At 52.0% G+C, this 14,890-nt stretch overlaps 1 protein-coding gene across 3 annotated transcripts in view; it reads right to left on the reverse strand.

The window, feature by feature from the left end:
* WHRN (whirlin) overlaps positions 1 to 14,890 on the reverse strand; it is a 53,941-nt gene that overhangs the window by 22,037 nt on the left and 17,014 nt on the right. For all 3 annotated transcript variants that reach the window (XM_071574271.1, XM_071574270.1, XM_071574272.1), the window contains exons 2-3: positions 12,061 to 12,276; positions 985 to 1,110 (exon numbers count right to left, since the gene is read on the reverse strand). In XM_071574271.1, coding sequence (XP_071430372.1) covers positions 985 to 1,110; positions 12,061 to 12,276 — 342 coding nt within the window. The remainder of the gene's footprint in view (positions 1 to 984; positions 1,111 to 12,060; positions 12,277 to 14,890) is intronic.

Raw genomic sequence — 14,890 nt, forward strand, 5'->3', positions numbered from 1 at the left:
GACACAATCCCTGAGGATGCCAACACCACAGGAGGAGGATTGCACACACCTGCTCCCACCACAGAGGGCTGGCCTCCAAACAGGGGCCCTCAGGTAGGCTGAGAGCACCTTGTGCACAGCACCAGCTCCAAACATAACGGCTTTGGGTGCCAAGGGCAGGAAGAGGGCACAGGACCAGGATCTTTAACAGAAAACTCTTCCCTGCCAGCTCCAGGGAGGTGAGAGGGACCTTCTTATGAAAAGAGACTGTGGGAACTGGGCCTGTTTAGTCTGGAGAGGAGAAGACTGAGAGGGGATCTCATTAATATATATACATATGTCCAGGGCAGGTGTGGAGGATGGTGGTGGACTCTGCTCAGTGGTGCCCAGAGACAGGATGAGGAGCAATGGCCACAAACAAACCAAGCCAAGTTCCACCTCAACATGAGGAAGAAGTTCTTGCCATGGAGGTGGCAGAGCCCTGAAACAGCTGCCCAGGGAGGGGGTGGAGTCTCTCCCTTTGGAGACATTTAAACCCCACCTGGACATGTTGTTGTGTCCCCTGCTCCAGGTGACCCTGCACTGGCAGTGGAGTTGGACTGGATGATCTCCAGATGTCCCTTCCAACCCCAGATAGTCTTTGATTCACCTGCCAGGTTTTTGCTGCACTCTTAGACACAAAAAACACCCCTGGGCTGTCTCAAAGAGGAGAATTCAGGTATGGGGATGTGCTAAGGCAGAAAGCAAGTTCAACCTACTCCAGAAGCTGTAAGGCTGCATTTCTCTCTGCACCACCACTTTGCTCCTTCCAGGCTTAGATCCAAAACATCCAAAGAACCCGCCTTGAAAAGCCATCTCAGAAATGCAACGCTCTCCTGTCCACCAAGACCTCTGCTTGGTAGGGGAAAAGAGGCAGGAAGATCAGCAGGGACATGCTGACCTGGCCCTGGAGCCACAAATGTGCAGCTCCATGTCTCCCCCAGCCCACTCTGGGGTCACTCTCACCTTCAAGCCAGTGCTCTCTGCCTCAGAGCCTTTATCCACACCCGTGATGTAGATGCCCAGGGAATACTCTGCCCCTCCTCGGATCATGAGGCCCAGGGATTTCCCTTCATTCAGGACCAGATTCACCTGCAGAGGAACAGGAACAGTCAGTCATGTGGTGTGTGAGTGCAGCCAAAAGGAGAGGTGGGACACACAGCCAGATGGAATGGAGAGAAGGTCGGAAAGGGCAGCTCCTGAGGGATTGAGGAGGCAGTGGGGAACATCAGAAGGACAAGCCAGCTCTGGAGGGACTGAGGGTGTTCAGCTACATGAGGGCAGCACATGTGGGCTGGGGGGGGCCCAGCCATAAAGCAGGGGGAGAGCTATCTGTGCCAGTTTTCCACTCTCTCCTTTTACAGCCGCATCTCTGGGGTAGAGACTGAGCTGAGAGCAGCCCCCAAACCCCCACGGGCACCAGTAGAGTGGTGCCAGGCAGCAGTGGCTGCAAATCCCCACTCTGGCACCCCATGGCTGTGCCAACACGTGATTCCAGAGCAATGATCCCCCTCCATCCATGCTGGGGATCGGCCTCTGCCCTTCCTTGTGCAGCAGTGACTGTGAGGGGCCACTCCAGGCCCTCTCCCCTTGGGAAAGGATATGGAGAACAAGCCACAAGGCAAACCCCATCGAGGAACAGGGGCTCCTGTGCCTGATTAATTAATAATGCCAGTATGGACAACAAGCCACAAGGCAACCCCCCCGAGCAACCCTGCCCCATCCAGGCTCCTGTGCCTGATTATCTCTAATTAATAATGCCAGGACACATTTCCCTTCCATCCAGCACATACTGCAAAAGACATTTAACATTCCCCACAACCTGCCAGGCTGATGCACCCCACAACAGCTGGACAGATGTTCCCCCCACCAAGTGCTGATGTGCACAGCACCCCAGAGCCCTTAGCCAGCCTCCCCCTGCCTCCCTCCAGCCTGCCCTGCTCAGAGGGCCTCACAATATATGGCTGTTCAGGTGAGAATTTAGAGTGCATGAGCGAATCTGTGCTGAGCTCCCTGGAGGACTCTCAATTTAAAATGGCCTTTGTTCACTCGCTGCACGACACTTTCTAAATGAATAACTCCAGGGTTTTTTTCTCTTTTGCTTTGGTCCCAAGTTTTAAGTCACTTCTGGAGAAAAGCAGACAGCGGGAATAAAAACAAATGAGAAAAGCCAAAATGTGTTTTCCACTGATAGAAACAACCAGAAATAGGCTGTTTGTGAAGGGCTTTTGTATTTAAAACCCTTCACTGCGGTCAAACCAAAATCTTGCACATTTACCTGGTTGGAAAATAATTTCCATCTTAAGTCACTAATTAATCCACCTTTCCAGAGGCCACATCATCACACAGGGAATTCAGCCCAGTCTTACAGAGACTGGTATTGAAAACCCATTTTCTAGCTTGGTAGTGGTGCAGCAGCAAAACAGAAATCAGCAGCAGGACATAAATATACTTAAGGCTCCCAATTTTGTACTTAATGGAATGGATGCAAAGCAGCTACTCCTGTATATCCACACTCCAGGAATGGCTGTGGAAAGCTGGAGATGACAACTGTAAGGCATTAACTACCTGTACCAGCACCCTTCTCTAGGGCTGCACAAACCACACACTCCCTGGGTTAGTCCTTCTGATTTGAAGTGCACAAAGTGCTGGAAACCATTTTAGGATTGAAGCATAACAAAAGAATTACAAAGAGACCTTCATGCCAGGCTGGAGAGGCAAGCTGGGCACTGGACCCACCCAACAGAGCATCTCCCTGTCAAAACCAAGGGCAGTTTAGCTTTTTCTTTACATGGAAACATTGCTCTGCACCACAGAACACTTCACTGAGTGTTTTTTTATAGCCAGAAAAATATTCAACTTTTCTAAAGTCCTATTTTCTTCCAGTCTGTCTAATGACATTTAAGGTTTTCCTTCTCTAACATTTTCCCCCCACTGTGGCTGTACCTCTCAGAAATTCCCCAATATGGGAAAAATGCAAGTAGCACAAATGCAGCAAAGTGCATGGAATCACAGATGAGGTCACAAGAAACTGGGAATGCCAACCCACCCCCCTGCAAGGTCCTGAACAACACACACAACTCCAGTTGGCATCAGGAAGGGCAGCTCCGTACCCAGACAATGCCATCTCCCTTTAACACAACCCCAGCAGGCTGGTAAGCTGAGAGGCTGCTGTGCCCACATAGATACCATCAGATGGAGGAAGAGATACTCCCTCTCCCCCTCCACTTGAGGTGCTGCCACCTGAGCTGGTTTGTTTACATCCGTGCCAGGGCAAACCTGGGCATCCAGAGGCACAAAGCAACAGGAGCAGCCCCAGACCACGAAGGGCTGTGAGCCCTTCCTGCCAACCAGAGCTGTGTGGGCAAACCTAAGCACTGCTGAAAAATCCCTCGCTGCTGGCAGTCCCAGCAAGCTGGGCTGCTGAGGGCTTAATTGCAGTTCTTAATCAGATAATGGTTACAGCTCCCGAGGAAACCTGGGGAACTGCCGGGAAGGGCATGGCAGCAGCAGGGGCTGCAGGAAGAGCCACTTGGAGCATCCAGCTGGGTGACAAGCTGCAGATTTCGGGAACAGCAGGGAAAAGGAGAGTGCTGGCAGGCAGGGGGCTCAGCTGGCCCAGGCTGGGAGCAAGGAGGGAGGCAAGAGGAGGAGCAGGGATAAGCAGATTGCCGGGATGAAGGGAAGGCTGAGCCACTCCATGGGAAGGGCTTAGGGATCAGAGGGGGCTGCTTTGCACACTCTTTGCCAAGGGACTCTCTCTGCAGGGATGGGCCCAGGGCAGAGGTGGTGTCAGGAGGGGATGGCCCTGCCGTGCTGGCTGCCCCACTGTCCCCACCCACCACTGAGGGCACCTCTGTGTGCCATGAGCACCCACTCCACACACGGCTGTGGGGTGACATGGAAGAACATGCCCAGCTGTGCTTCCAAAGAGGGAGCTAACCCTGTGCCCTGTGACCAGACTGATGTTTCCAGTGGTTCCCACTATCAATCCTGCCATGGTGGAAAGTGCTGGTCCAGGGTCCCCCTGGGAACAGACCCTCAGCACAGCATTCCCTGGACCAAGCCCTTCAGCCCCTCTGCTTGGGCTTTTCCACTCAGGTTTGCAGACAGATGATCAACACTCCTGTGCCAAGTCTTGCCCCAGAAGAGGACATTTTGTTTCCATTTCCACTCCATGCTTCCTCCCTCCTCCCTGTTCTGCAGCCAGGCTGCAGCTCACTCAGAGTGGGAAGCTGTAACATACCCCAGGGGCTAAAATCAGGGAGGGCTGGGATCAGCCTGAGTGAATCCACAGCTGTCCTGACACCATCCTAAACCAGGCAACAAGGGCAGCTGTTCCATGGGGGAAACTGAGGATAACACAGAATTACAAACTGGTTTGGATTGGAAGGGATCTCAAAGATCATCTCATATCCACCCCCTGCCATGGGCAGGGACACTTTCCACTAGCCCAGGTTGCCCCACCTGGCCTTGGACACTTCCAGGGATGGGGCAGCCACAGCTTCCTCTGGGCAACCCCTGCCAGGGCCTCAGCACCCTCACAGGGAACACTTTCTTCCTAATATCCAATCTAATTGCACACTTCTTCAGCTTAAAGCCATTCCCCTTGTCCTGTCACTCCATGCCCTTGTCCAAAGTCCCTCTGCAGCCCTCTTGGTGCCCCTTTAGGTGCTGGAGGCAAAATGCCACCCAGGCAAGGTCACCCTGCACTCTTTGCTGGGCATTCCCAGGCTCAGGTCAGCACAGACAGTCCCCACTCCCTCCCCTGTGCCATTCCAAGGCTGTGTCCAGCCCCAGGCTACTCCTGCATGTGCCACACAAAAGCATTTGGAAGATCAAGGTCACAATTTTAATTTCAATTTCAATGCCGAGACATCTGCTGTCTCCTAGAGCAGGAAATGAAGAAAAAGAATGCCACCATCAGTAAGGCATTTGCTCTGAGCTCATTCTTACCCAGGATTTCTTCTCTCTGGGTTTATGAAATTACCTGTTGACAGATTCAATTTTATCATTAGAGAAAGCTCATTCAGAAACGAATTACTTGGCACCAGCACGACTCAACATACAGCTGTGAGCGTGGCTGAGGAGGTTTCACCCATGCTGGCAGCTATTTCTATGCCATTACTGCCACCACACAAACAAAAACAACATTTAAGGAGGCTCACAGGGCTCATCCTCCTCCTGCTTCCCAAGGAAACCCCACCGGTTTGTGTCTAGACATCCCCCAAACACACGAGCAGGGGAAGGCAGAGCAAGCTCATGAGCCATTCACTGAGTGCTGGGAGCAGCAGCCACAGCTCTGGGGGTGCCAGACCCATCAGAGCTTGGCAAGGCCATGCCAGAGCTTGGGCAGCCACCTCCAAGGTGTTTGATGTGCTTAACTACAGCCCAAGGGAGTGGGGACACCGAGCGTCTCCCAGGGAGGAGAGGGGACACTCAGGGCAGAGGGACAGTCTCCAACCCAAGTCCTCTGCCAGAGCCCCCCATGCCAAGCCCCAGCCCAGCTCTTGGCCAGGCTGATGTTGAGCCCAACGCTGCCTCCCCACCAAGCAGGGCTTGGCTTATGCAACAATAACCACTTTTGGGTGCTTTTTTCTGCTTTAAGAGCCTTAAGCAGCAAAGAGATGGCACTGCTGCCCGTCAGCATGGGGTGAGAGGGGCTGAGGTCTGACCCAAGGGGTGTTTTGGGGTGAGTCTGCTGTGACAGTGCTACAGAGCCCCCAAGGCAGGGTGTCCCATCCCTGGAAACACTCCAGGTCAGGTTGTACCAGGCTCTGAGCAACCTGGTGGAGCTGAAGATGTCTCTGCTCACTGCAGGGGGTTGGACTAGATGGGCTTTGAAGGTCTCTCCCAAATGATCCTGTGATTCCATGGCTTTATTCCCATGGGGACTGGGGGGACCTGTGGCTCATATCACATATTCCAGTAGCACAGGGAACTATCCACATCCCCCCAGAGCCTGGAGACACTTCAAACTGTAAACAAAATCAAACCCCAGCAAGGTCAGAGCAAGCAAACAGTGAGACACGTGGGGAGCTTCACATTGAAATGCCATTACCAACTAATAGAAAGAAATCCTTCCTTCTCTCTCCTGCATCTCTTATCCTTCATGCTCAAGTAGTCACCATTAGTGTCTCAAACATTCAGGGCACACAATATTATCACAGATACTTTTTTTTTTTATAATAATTACAGCTACTTTTGGATACAGAACTGCCTGAAGGCACAGAGATGTTCACACTCTCCTCTTTATGTATGCTTTCTTTCTTCTGCTGCTTGAAGGAATAAGCAGCTCCCCTGGCAATAAGCACATTAGAGCAACAATTCAGCTGATGGAATGGTGCTTCTCAGAGAACTCACAGTCCAACACTGGCACAGCATTTGGAACACTTCATCTTCCTCTCAGCTCAGCAGCACCTCCGAGTTTTTGCTGTCTGAGGGTTTCCAAAGTGCTTTTAATGAAATAAGCTGTTCATCCCACAAGTCCATCAATGACAATTCACAGCACAAATGGCCCTCACTGCTGTGACAAATCCAGAGGACTTTAAGGCTGGGCAGATGATAAAGATCCAAGTGCTGTGGAGCAGAAGGTGATCATGGGAAGCAGGTCCTGCTTTTGCAGCAAGGAGGTGACAATGCTCTGCTGGGATGGTGCTGGGGGACTGTCCTGCTGCTGTGCCTGGCCTGGAGACACGTGGCTCCAGCACCATTTTGCCAGAGCTTTGTAGTACTTCAAACCCTCCTCATTCCTGAGCACCACCACTGGTTACTTCACCTGAGGGGAAGGTGGACACAGGGCTCTGGTAAAACTGGGATCCACTGGTTAGGATTACAGGGAAGGCTGTCCCTACTGCAGGAAAGTAATAAACTTGGGAAATACAGCCATCTGCCACCCACAGCAGAGACATGGAAAACAGAATGGTCTGTAACAACTGCCATAACCACAGGCTGTGCCTGCCAGCACCTTCTTCAGCCCTCCACTCCCTTGTCACATCCTTCCTTGTGCCTTCTCATGGCATCATCCATCTTAGGATGGGTCTACACTGAACACCTGGCCCAGATCTGGGCTCACCCCCACAGAACAGTCTCTGACCCAAGCTCAGGGCAAGCTGCACTCTGGACCAGATGCACTGCCTGGAAGAGGATGGTGAAAGCAAAGCCCAGAGGGCAGAACATCAGTAACTCCTCAAACACCCATAACAGCTGGAAGTGATGGAGTTGATCAGAGAGGTGGAGCAGCTCTGCTGTGAGGAAAGACTGAGAAAACTGGGATTGTGTAGCCTGGAAAAGAGAAGCTTTGGGGTGACCTAATTGTGCCCCTCCACTTCCTGAAGGACCTGACAAAAAGATGGAGAGAGACTATCTGCAAGAGCCTGGAGTGACAGGACAAGGGGGAATGGCTTCAAGCTTGCAGAGAGAAGGTTTATATTGGATATTAGAAAGAAATTTTTGGCTGTGAGGTTGGGGAGACCCTGGCAAAGGTTGCCCAGAGAAGCTGTGGCTGCCCCATCCCTGGAAGTGTCCAAGGCCAGGTTGGACAGGGCTTGGAGCAACCTGGGCTGGTGGAAGGTGTCGCTGCCATAGCAGGGGTGGGACTGGATGACCTTTAATGTCCCTTCCAACCCAAACCAGTCTGTGACTCCACGAATCCCAGTGTCCAAAAATGCAATGGACAAGGAACAGAGCAGCAGTGGTGGCTGCCTTTGGCACCAACCCACACTGTGGTAAATGCACCTGAGGTGACCACCCCGACCCATCAGCCAAAAGCCCAACCACCCTGGCTGCCCACCAGTCCACCTGCTCCACACCTCCACCCCAGCAGGATGATCCTGCAGATCCCAGCACTGCCAGGTGGATCATTTACACCCTCACACACTCCACAGGGGTGGTTTCCATTTCAAGCCTTTGGGTAACAAACCTTAAGATAAACTTGCTAAACCCTGCTACAAACCCAGCCTTCCAGAGGTGCTGGAGGAAAAAGCAGGGATATCTCTGTGAATGTCATGCCTGAAGAATGCCAGATGCCTCCCCCAGCCTTGAATTTAACCTTGGAGAAGCTGGAAATATCCCTTTAGCTCCAGTCATCCTGAGCTGCAGCAACACATCCACAAACGTGCTCCTGCTGCAGGGCTGAACCTGCTCTGCTGTACTTGCCCAAACCTGCCTGTTTGGAAAGCTTTTGCAGATTCATTTCAGGACATTCAGATCGATTAGAAATAGGAGAGAGTGGGGGAAAAATATAACCAACTAATTCCCAGCCCTTCCCTCAGAATGTAAAAGCATTCCAGAAATCAAACAGGTCTCAGCAGTACCTGTCAATTCTGGTTGACTGGGCTGAATCAACCAGGGATATCTTGCATTTATTTGCATATTTGTGCACAGAATAACCACACTTTCAACAGTTCATGATACACTTGCATCTATCTATACATCTGTACATACAAATGGACAGAGAAAAAAATGAGAGGCAGGTTGTTCCTGTGTTCTGGGACACATTTTCATCTCTGGATGGTGCACAGTAATTCAGGACAAAGTGACTCAGCCCATTCATGCCCTGCAGCCTGTTCAGACCAATGACTCAGGCAGTCACACCAAATAACTCTCCAGCCCACCAGCCAGGGCTCTGCTCCCTGCCAGCAGCCTTTGACCAGGGGGCACTTGCTTCCCCCACCAGCTGGCACAGCTGGCATCTCTGGATACAGAAGTGTCTGGGCAGCCTTGAGCATTTCGAAGTTGGAGCATCCAGTAATTTTCTTTTTTTTCTGGTCTTATAGATGGGAATTCAGGAGGGGAGATGATTGAAATGTGCATACCAAGCCTTGTGCACTGACAGCAGTCACCAATGGCCCTGCTGGCACATCACCAAGGAGCAGTGCCAGGAGAAGGCTGAAAACTGCCTGTTCTTGGGATGCCAGCACAGTCCTCTGCAAGCTTCAAATATTTCCTGCAACTGCCATGGACCCTTCCCAGGTTAACAGAGAAGCCTCCACCTCACTGCCTTGGGGTCAAAGCAGGATCCTCTGCTGGAGGCACCAAGATCAGAGGGATGGAGCAGCTCTGCTGGGAGGAAAGGATGGGAGAGCTGGGATTGTTCAGCCTGGAGAAGAGAAGGCTTTGGGATGACCTAATTGTGCCCTTTCAGAACTTGAAGGAGCCACCAAGAAAAATGGAGAGAGACTATTTACAAGGGTCTGGAGGAACAGGACAAGGTAGAACGACTACAGACTGACAGAAAGCATGTTTAGACTGGATATTGGGAAGAAATCCTTCCCTGGGATGGTGGGCAGGCCCTGGCACAGGTTGCCCAGAGAAGCTGTGGATGCTCCATCCCTGCAAGTGTTCCAAGCCAGGCTGGATGGGGGTTGGAGCAACCTGGGCTGGTGGAAGGTGTCCCTGCAATGGCAGGGGGTGGAACAAGATGGTCTTTAAATTTCTTTCCAACCCTAACCATTCTGTGATTCTATGAAGAAGGCAAAGGGCTTTCTGACTGTGTGAAGCAGCATCAAAGAATGGAAGGACAAGCTCAGATTTTGGAAGAGTCACCCCTCACACCTGGGCAAAGGCTGCTGAAGCCAGCAGGCCATTACCTGGTTGCACCCCAATGAGTGGGCAGCACACCCAAGGCTGGCAGACTTTCCCAGGGCTCTGCAAGAGCAGCACACCTGCAAAAGGGCATCACAGCAAGGGCATCAGGGCAGCACAGCCCAGAACAAGCTGTGGGCCAAGGTCCTGCAGCCTGGCTTACCTGGAATGGTGCCACTGTGGGGGGACTTGGAGCTGGGAACCCCTCACACCTGGGGAGTGAGTGTATCCAGGAGCCAAGCCCAGCACGGACACTCCTCCAAGTTTAATGTGGGCTTCACTCAACTTGGCTCCATTCCTTCCCAAAGTAGATTAAAGGACAGCAATTAGCACTTGCAATGTTCAGTTGGATTCACTGTCCTGTGCACCCCCCGGGAGGCAGCCCTGGGAGCTCGGGAGCAGGAGCAGCACTGAGCAGGGTGCTTTGGGTTGGGGAGGGGTCCATGCAGCCCCCAAGCCAGGCTGAGCTCCTGGAACCACCTGGAATCACCTCTGCCCAGGGACTGAGGGGAAGGGGCTGCCCAGAGCCAGGGGAGGCTCAGGCAGAGAGGGCAGGGGGATGCACATTCTGAGCATTCCATGTCCACAAGGGCTAAAGGGACAGAGAAAACACGTGCTCCTCACAGCATCCCAGAGCTGCTGCTGCTGCTGCTGCTCTCTCAAGGTGACACTGATGGCAGCGGGTGGGGGACTCCAGCCAGCAGTGCCTGCTTCTCTCTTCTCCTTAAAGTAAAAATAATAGGCCCTTCTCCCTTGTGGCCCACATGAATATTTCATCAGGGAGCTGCCTCATCCTGTATTAGGTGTTTTTCTCCCCCTGGCTGAGATGGGAAGCTCCAGCTCACAGCCCCTTCCACAGCATTCCCAGGCAGAGCTGAGAACATTTTGGGTGTGTAGTCACAGTGCTGGGGACAGAGAGAGAGATATCAGGATAAAAGGATCAGGTCAAGGTTCCAAGATGTTTAGGAAGAGTTTGGGAGGCCAGTGCCCTGCTTAGTCCTAGGACAGTACACTGATATTCCATGGATGGCACTGAGGAAACACCATGTCCTGCTTGTCCAGGAGGAAGAGATTCCCTATCCATCACCACTGAGAAGGAAGCAGAGGCTGCTTCTCCAGCTACAAGGGCAGTTGAGCACTGTGCCCTTGCATGGACATCTCTCAAGGTCTATTTGGGCATGGGAAGTGAGAGGGAGAAGAGACATTAAATGCCTGAGATCAGATACTGCAGCTTGAACAGATCCTCTGCTGGCTTCCCTTACACAGTGTGTGTTTGAAGGAGGGCAGGCTCCCAGCAAGAAAACAGGACTGGGAATTAGGAGTGCTGATACACTTTGCCTTCTGTGGGAAGCCTGAGATCCAGGTTCAGCACTGGCCACGCTCCCCTGGTACCATCACAGAAACCATTTCCTTCCCTGTGCCTTTTTCACTCACCAAGGTTTTCCCACAGGCCTTTCCTGGCTCAGCCTTCTCTCCTCAAATGGAAGAGAAAAATAATCTGGTTTATTTTAGAGTATTTTTGGAAGAGAAAATATTGGGATTTTTTTTTAACTTTGACAAAACTGTCAAAAGACCCAAGAAAGCCTCACAGAAACACCCGAGGAAGGATCTGCAATGCAGGAAGAAGAGCAGAAATGCCCTCTGAGATCCAGCTCTCCAAATCCACAAGCCTTCCTGAACATAATACAGAATCACAGCACAGGTTGGGCTGGAAAGGACCTGAAGATCATCTTGGTCCATCCCCTGCCATGGGCAGGGACACCTTCTACTAGACCAGGTTGCTCCAAGCCCTGTCCAACCCGGACTTGGACACTTCCAGGGATGCGGCAGCCACAGCTTCTCTGGGCAACCTGTGCCAGGGCCTGCCCACCCTCACAGCCAAGAATTCCTTCCCAGTGTCCCATTTACACCTGCCCTCTAGCAGTGGGAAGCATTCCCCATTGTCCTGTCTCTCCATCCCTTGTCCCAAATCCCTCTCCAGCTCTCTTGGAGCCCCTTTAGGCACTGGAAGGGGCTCTGAGGTCTCCCCAGAGCCTTCTTTTGTCCAGGTGAATATGGATGTCAGTCCCTCCCATGACATCAGCAGGCTCCACCCAAACAACAACCTGTTTGGGAAAGGCATTAAAAGCACCTTCTGGTTTGATGGATGCTCTGGCAGGACCCTCACTGCCAGACCAGGCTGCACCTGGACAACTCCTCTTCTACAGCTCAGGTTCTACTGATGCCCAACGGGAACAAAGTCAATCCATCCCATTCTACAGGACTCCTCAGGGAGATAGAAGGAGAAAAAAGGGACCAAGGGAGAAAACCAGGATCCTAAAGGAGAGACAGGCTATCCCAGTGAGGTCAGAACCACAGGGATGACGAGCCCAAGGGGAAGGAAGAAGCTTGGCCCCTACATGGTGAGAGGCGACCACAGAGAGGCCCCCAGGGCTGTGGCTGATCCCCCTTGCTCACCTTCTTCTCATCCCCCTCCTGCAGGAGCTGGAGGTGGCTCCTCTTCTCGCTGTCCCTGCGCAGGGAGCTGTTCTGGTGGTGGGGGAGGCCCGTGGGGGGGGACACGCTCCGGCCCTGAGGGTCCACCCAGGTGTAGATGTGGTTGGTGACGTAGCCCCCTGGGATGCGGCCCACCGAGTGCACAGACAGGTTCAGCTTCTTGCAGCCTTTCAGGACCTGGAAGACAAGCCAAGAACAGAGGGGAGTTAATGCCAGGACCATCTGCCTTGGTGGGGACACAGCTTTGCTCTTCCAGGAGGCTGAAACATCAAGCTACTCCACAAGCACCAACTGGAGGATGGAGAGACATAAAAAGCTGGTGGAAAAGCTGTGATTTTTCTATTCTGTCCTGACTGCAACAGTGTGTAGGCAAAGCTGCTGCTGCTGACAGAGGAAACACAATGGGAACTTCTCCCATCAGCCATGGAAAGAGCAGAGTGAAGCAGAGTATGGGAGGTGACTTGGGTAGTGCTATGCCCAGGAGGAATCCCAGGATGAGATGAAACCAAGACCAAGCAGCTTCTGCACCCTTGGAGAGGAGCTGGAGCAGGACAGGAATGAGTGCTGGAGGAAAGTAGCACAGATTCTTGCCCAAAGTCCCTCTTCAGCTCTCTCGGAGCCCCTTTAGGCACTGGAAGGGACTCCAAGGTCCCCCCTGAGCCTTTTCCTCTCCAGGCTGAACAGGTATGTCAGCCTCTCCATGGCATGTTGGCAGCACATTCCAGCCAAACAACCACCTGGGAAAAGCCTTAGCTCAGCCCACAACTCTGTCCCCACAGCTCTGTCCCCACAGCTCTGTCCCCACAGCTCTCCCACTGGAAAAGCTCCTGATGCCTTCAGGGAATATTGACAGGGCTCCCAAAAATTCAGCCATTTAGTCACCAGCTGCCTTTCCCAGCTCAAGCAGTCAATTAATGAGTACAGTAATTACTAAATATATACATATATTTAAACCAGCATGCACAGAGATGACCTTGGGGCCCAGATAAGGTGATTTGCAATGACTCCTCTGCTCCAGTGTGAGAAGCTGACAGGAGCTTTACAGTAAACTTAAATTAACATATAGGAGTTCTCCCTGGAGACAACTGTAAGTGCTGATCCTTTCTGAGGCCTCAGGAACACCAGTACCCTGGATCTGCTGTCAGAAAGGAGGTGCTTTGGGGCTGTTATCCACATGAGCTGCTCCCACAAGGTCTCCTGTCCCCACTGAGCAGTGAAGCTGCTGAGCAAAGCTTGGGACCAGGGAGAACTAATAGCAGCAGCTCCTTGTAAAGGGTAATCTTGTCAGTAATACTGGGCTGGCTGGATCCCAGCCCTGACCTGGCAACACTCCTGTCCCTCCCTGCCAAAGCTAAAGAGAATTCAGTTCAGCATCTCCATCACATACAACAATTTGGCTGCAAACTTGTCACACGCTCCCAAGGTCACCGTGTGCCTGGAGAGCTTAAACAAGGGATGTGAAACCACCAGTCCATCAGAACACCCACAGAGCACTTCACCATCCTGAGCTGCTCACCAGCCCCAAGCCCTGTCCTGCAGCTCCCTGATCCCTCCAGCACATCCCCTGCTGGGAGCTCCAGCCAGGCAGAGGTGCTCCCACACTCCAGTCCTGCTGCCAACAGGGAGCCATTTCCGAGCCCACTGCCCACCCCAGGGGACCACCCTCCAGTGGGCACCATAGCCCAGCCATGTTTCAGGGCAAAGTGCAGCTTCCTGAGCCAAAACTGCCACACAACCAGGCTCAGAATGGGCCTGGGGATGTCAGGGAGCTCCTCTGACCTACCTCAATGTAGAGAATCATGAACAACAGAGAATTGTTGAGCACCAATGCTGGAAGCAAGAGTGAGAAGTTATAAAGTCCCAAATAGGTGTCCCGTGTGGGATCAGAAGCTCAATGCATGAGCAAGAACACAAAGATAATTGGTAGAAAAAAGGCTTGTGCTAATTGCTGATAGGTTTCAGCATGCAGCTGCTTGCTAATAGGGCAAAGTAATGCTTAGCTGAAAAACCTGAAACAAAACTGGGGGTTGTATAAATAGAAGCCTGTAATAGATAATAAATGGCTCTTGCTGTACCATGCCAAGAGTCCTCTGTGCTGCTAATTTGCTACAAATGATGGCCAAAGAGAGGCTTGAAGATTAGCAGAACGAGGATTTGAAAACTGGGAACTGAAAATTAATGTCTGCAGTTCCTGTGATGAAGCTCAGCTGAACCAGAACAGGATCAGACTGAGAGCTCTCCACAGCAACTCCCAGACAGGTGAGCAGCTGGGAATCAATTATTAACAAAAGGATCAATTAGAGCTTTTGAACAAAATATTGAAAACACCTGGGGAAGATGTAGCTCAATTGTCATTGATAGCTTTATTAACATGGGTATGTGATAATTGCTCTTGGTTCTCAAGAGAAGGGACTTTGACCAGGACAGTGTGGAAGCATCTGGGGGAAGAGCTGGGCCACAGAATTGATGAAAAGGCTCATAGTGTGGCTGCAGTTTGGCAACAAGTGTCCTCTGCCCTCAGTGGGTGGCAAACTGTGAATGGAGCTGCCTTACCCTCGTGCTCAGCTGTAACATCCCTAAAAGTGCAGAAGGAGATAACAACAAACCTTTGCCAGGCAATGGGAAGGCAGAAACCGAAATCACTTTTGATCCTGGTTGGGCTGCCCTTGGAAAAGAGACTGATTTATATCCATCCCCTGAGGAAGGTCATGTTACAAATTTACCCTCTCGTGGTGCTGCAGGTTGTTCTGCTCCTGAATCTGTAATTCCTCTTAAATCTCCTCCTACCAGC

Source organism: Pithys albifrons, chromosome 20 (assembly GCF_047495875.1).
Source record: "Pithys albifrons albifrons isolate INPA30051 chromosome 20, PitAlb_v1, whole genome shotgun sequence".
In the NCBI taxonomy this organism is placed as follows: Eukaryota; Metazoa; Chordata; class Aves; order Passeriformes; family Thamnophilidae; genus Pithys; species Pithys albifrons.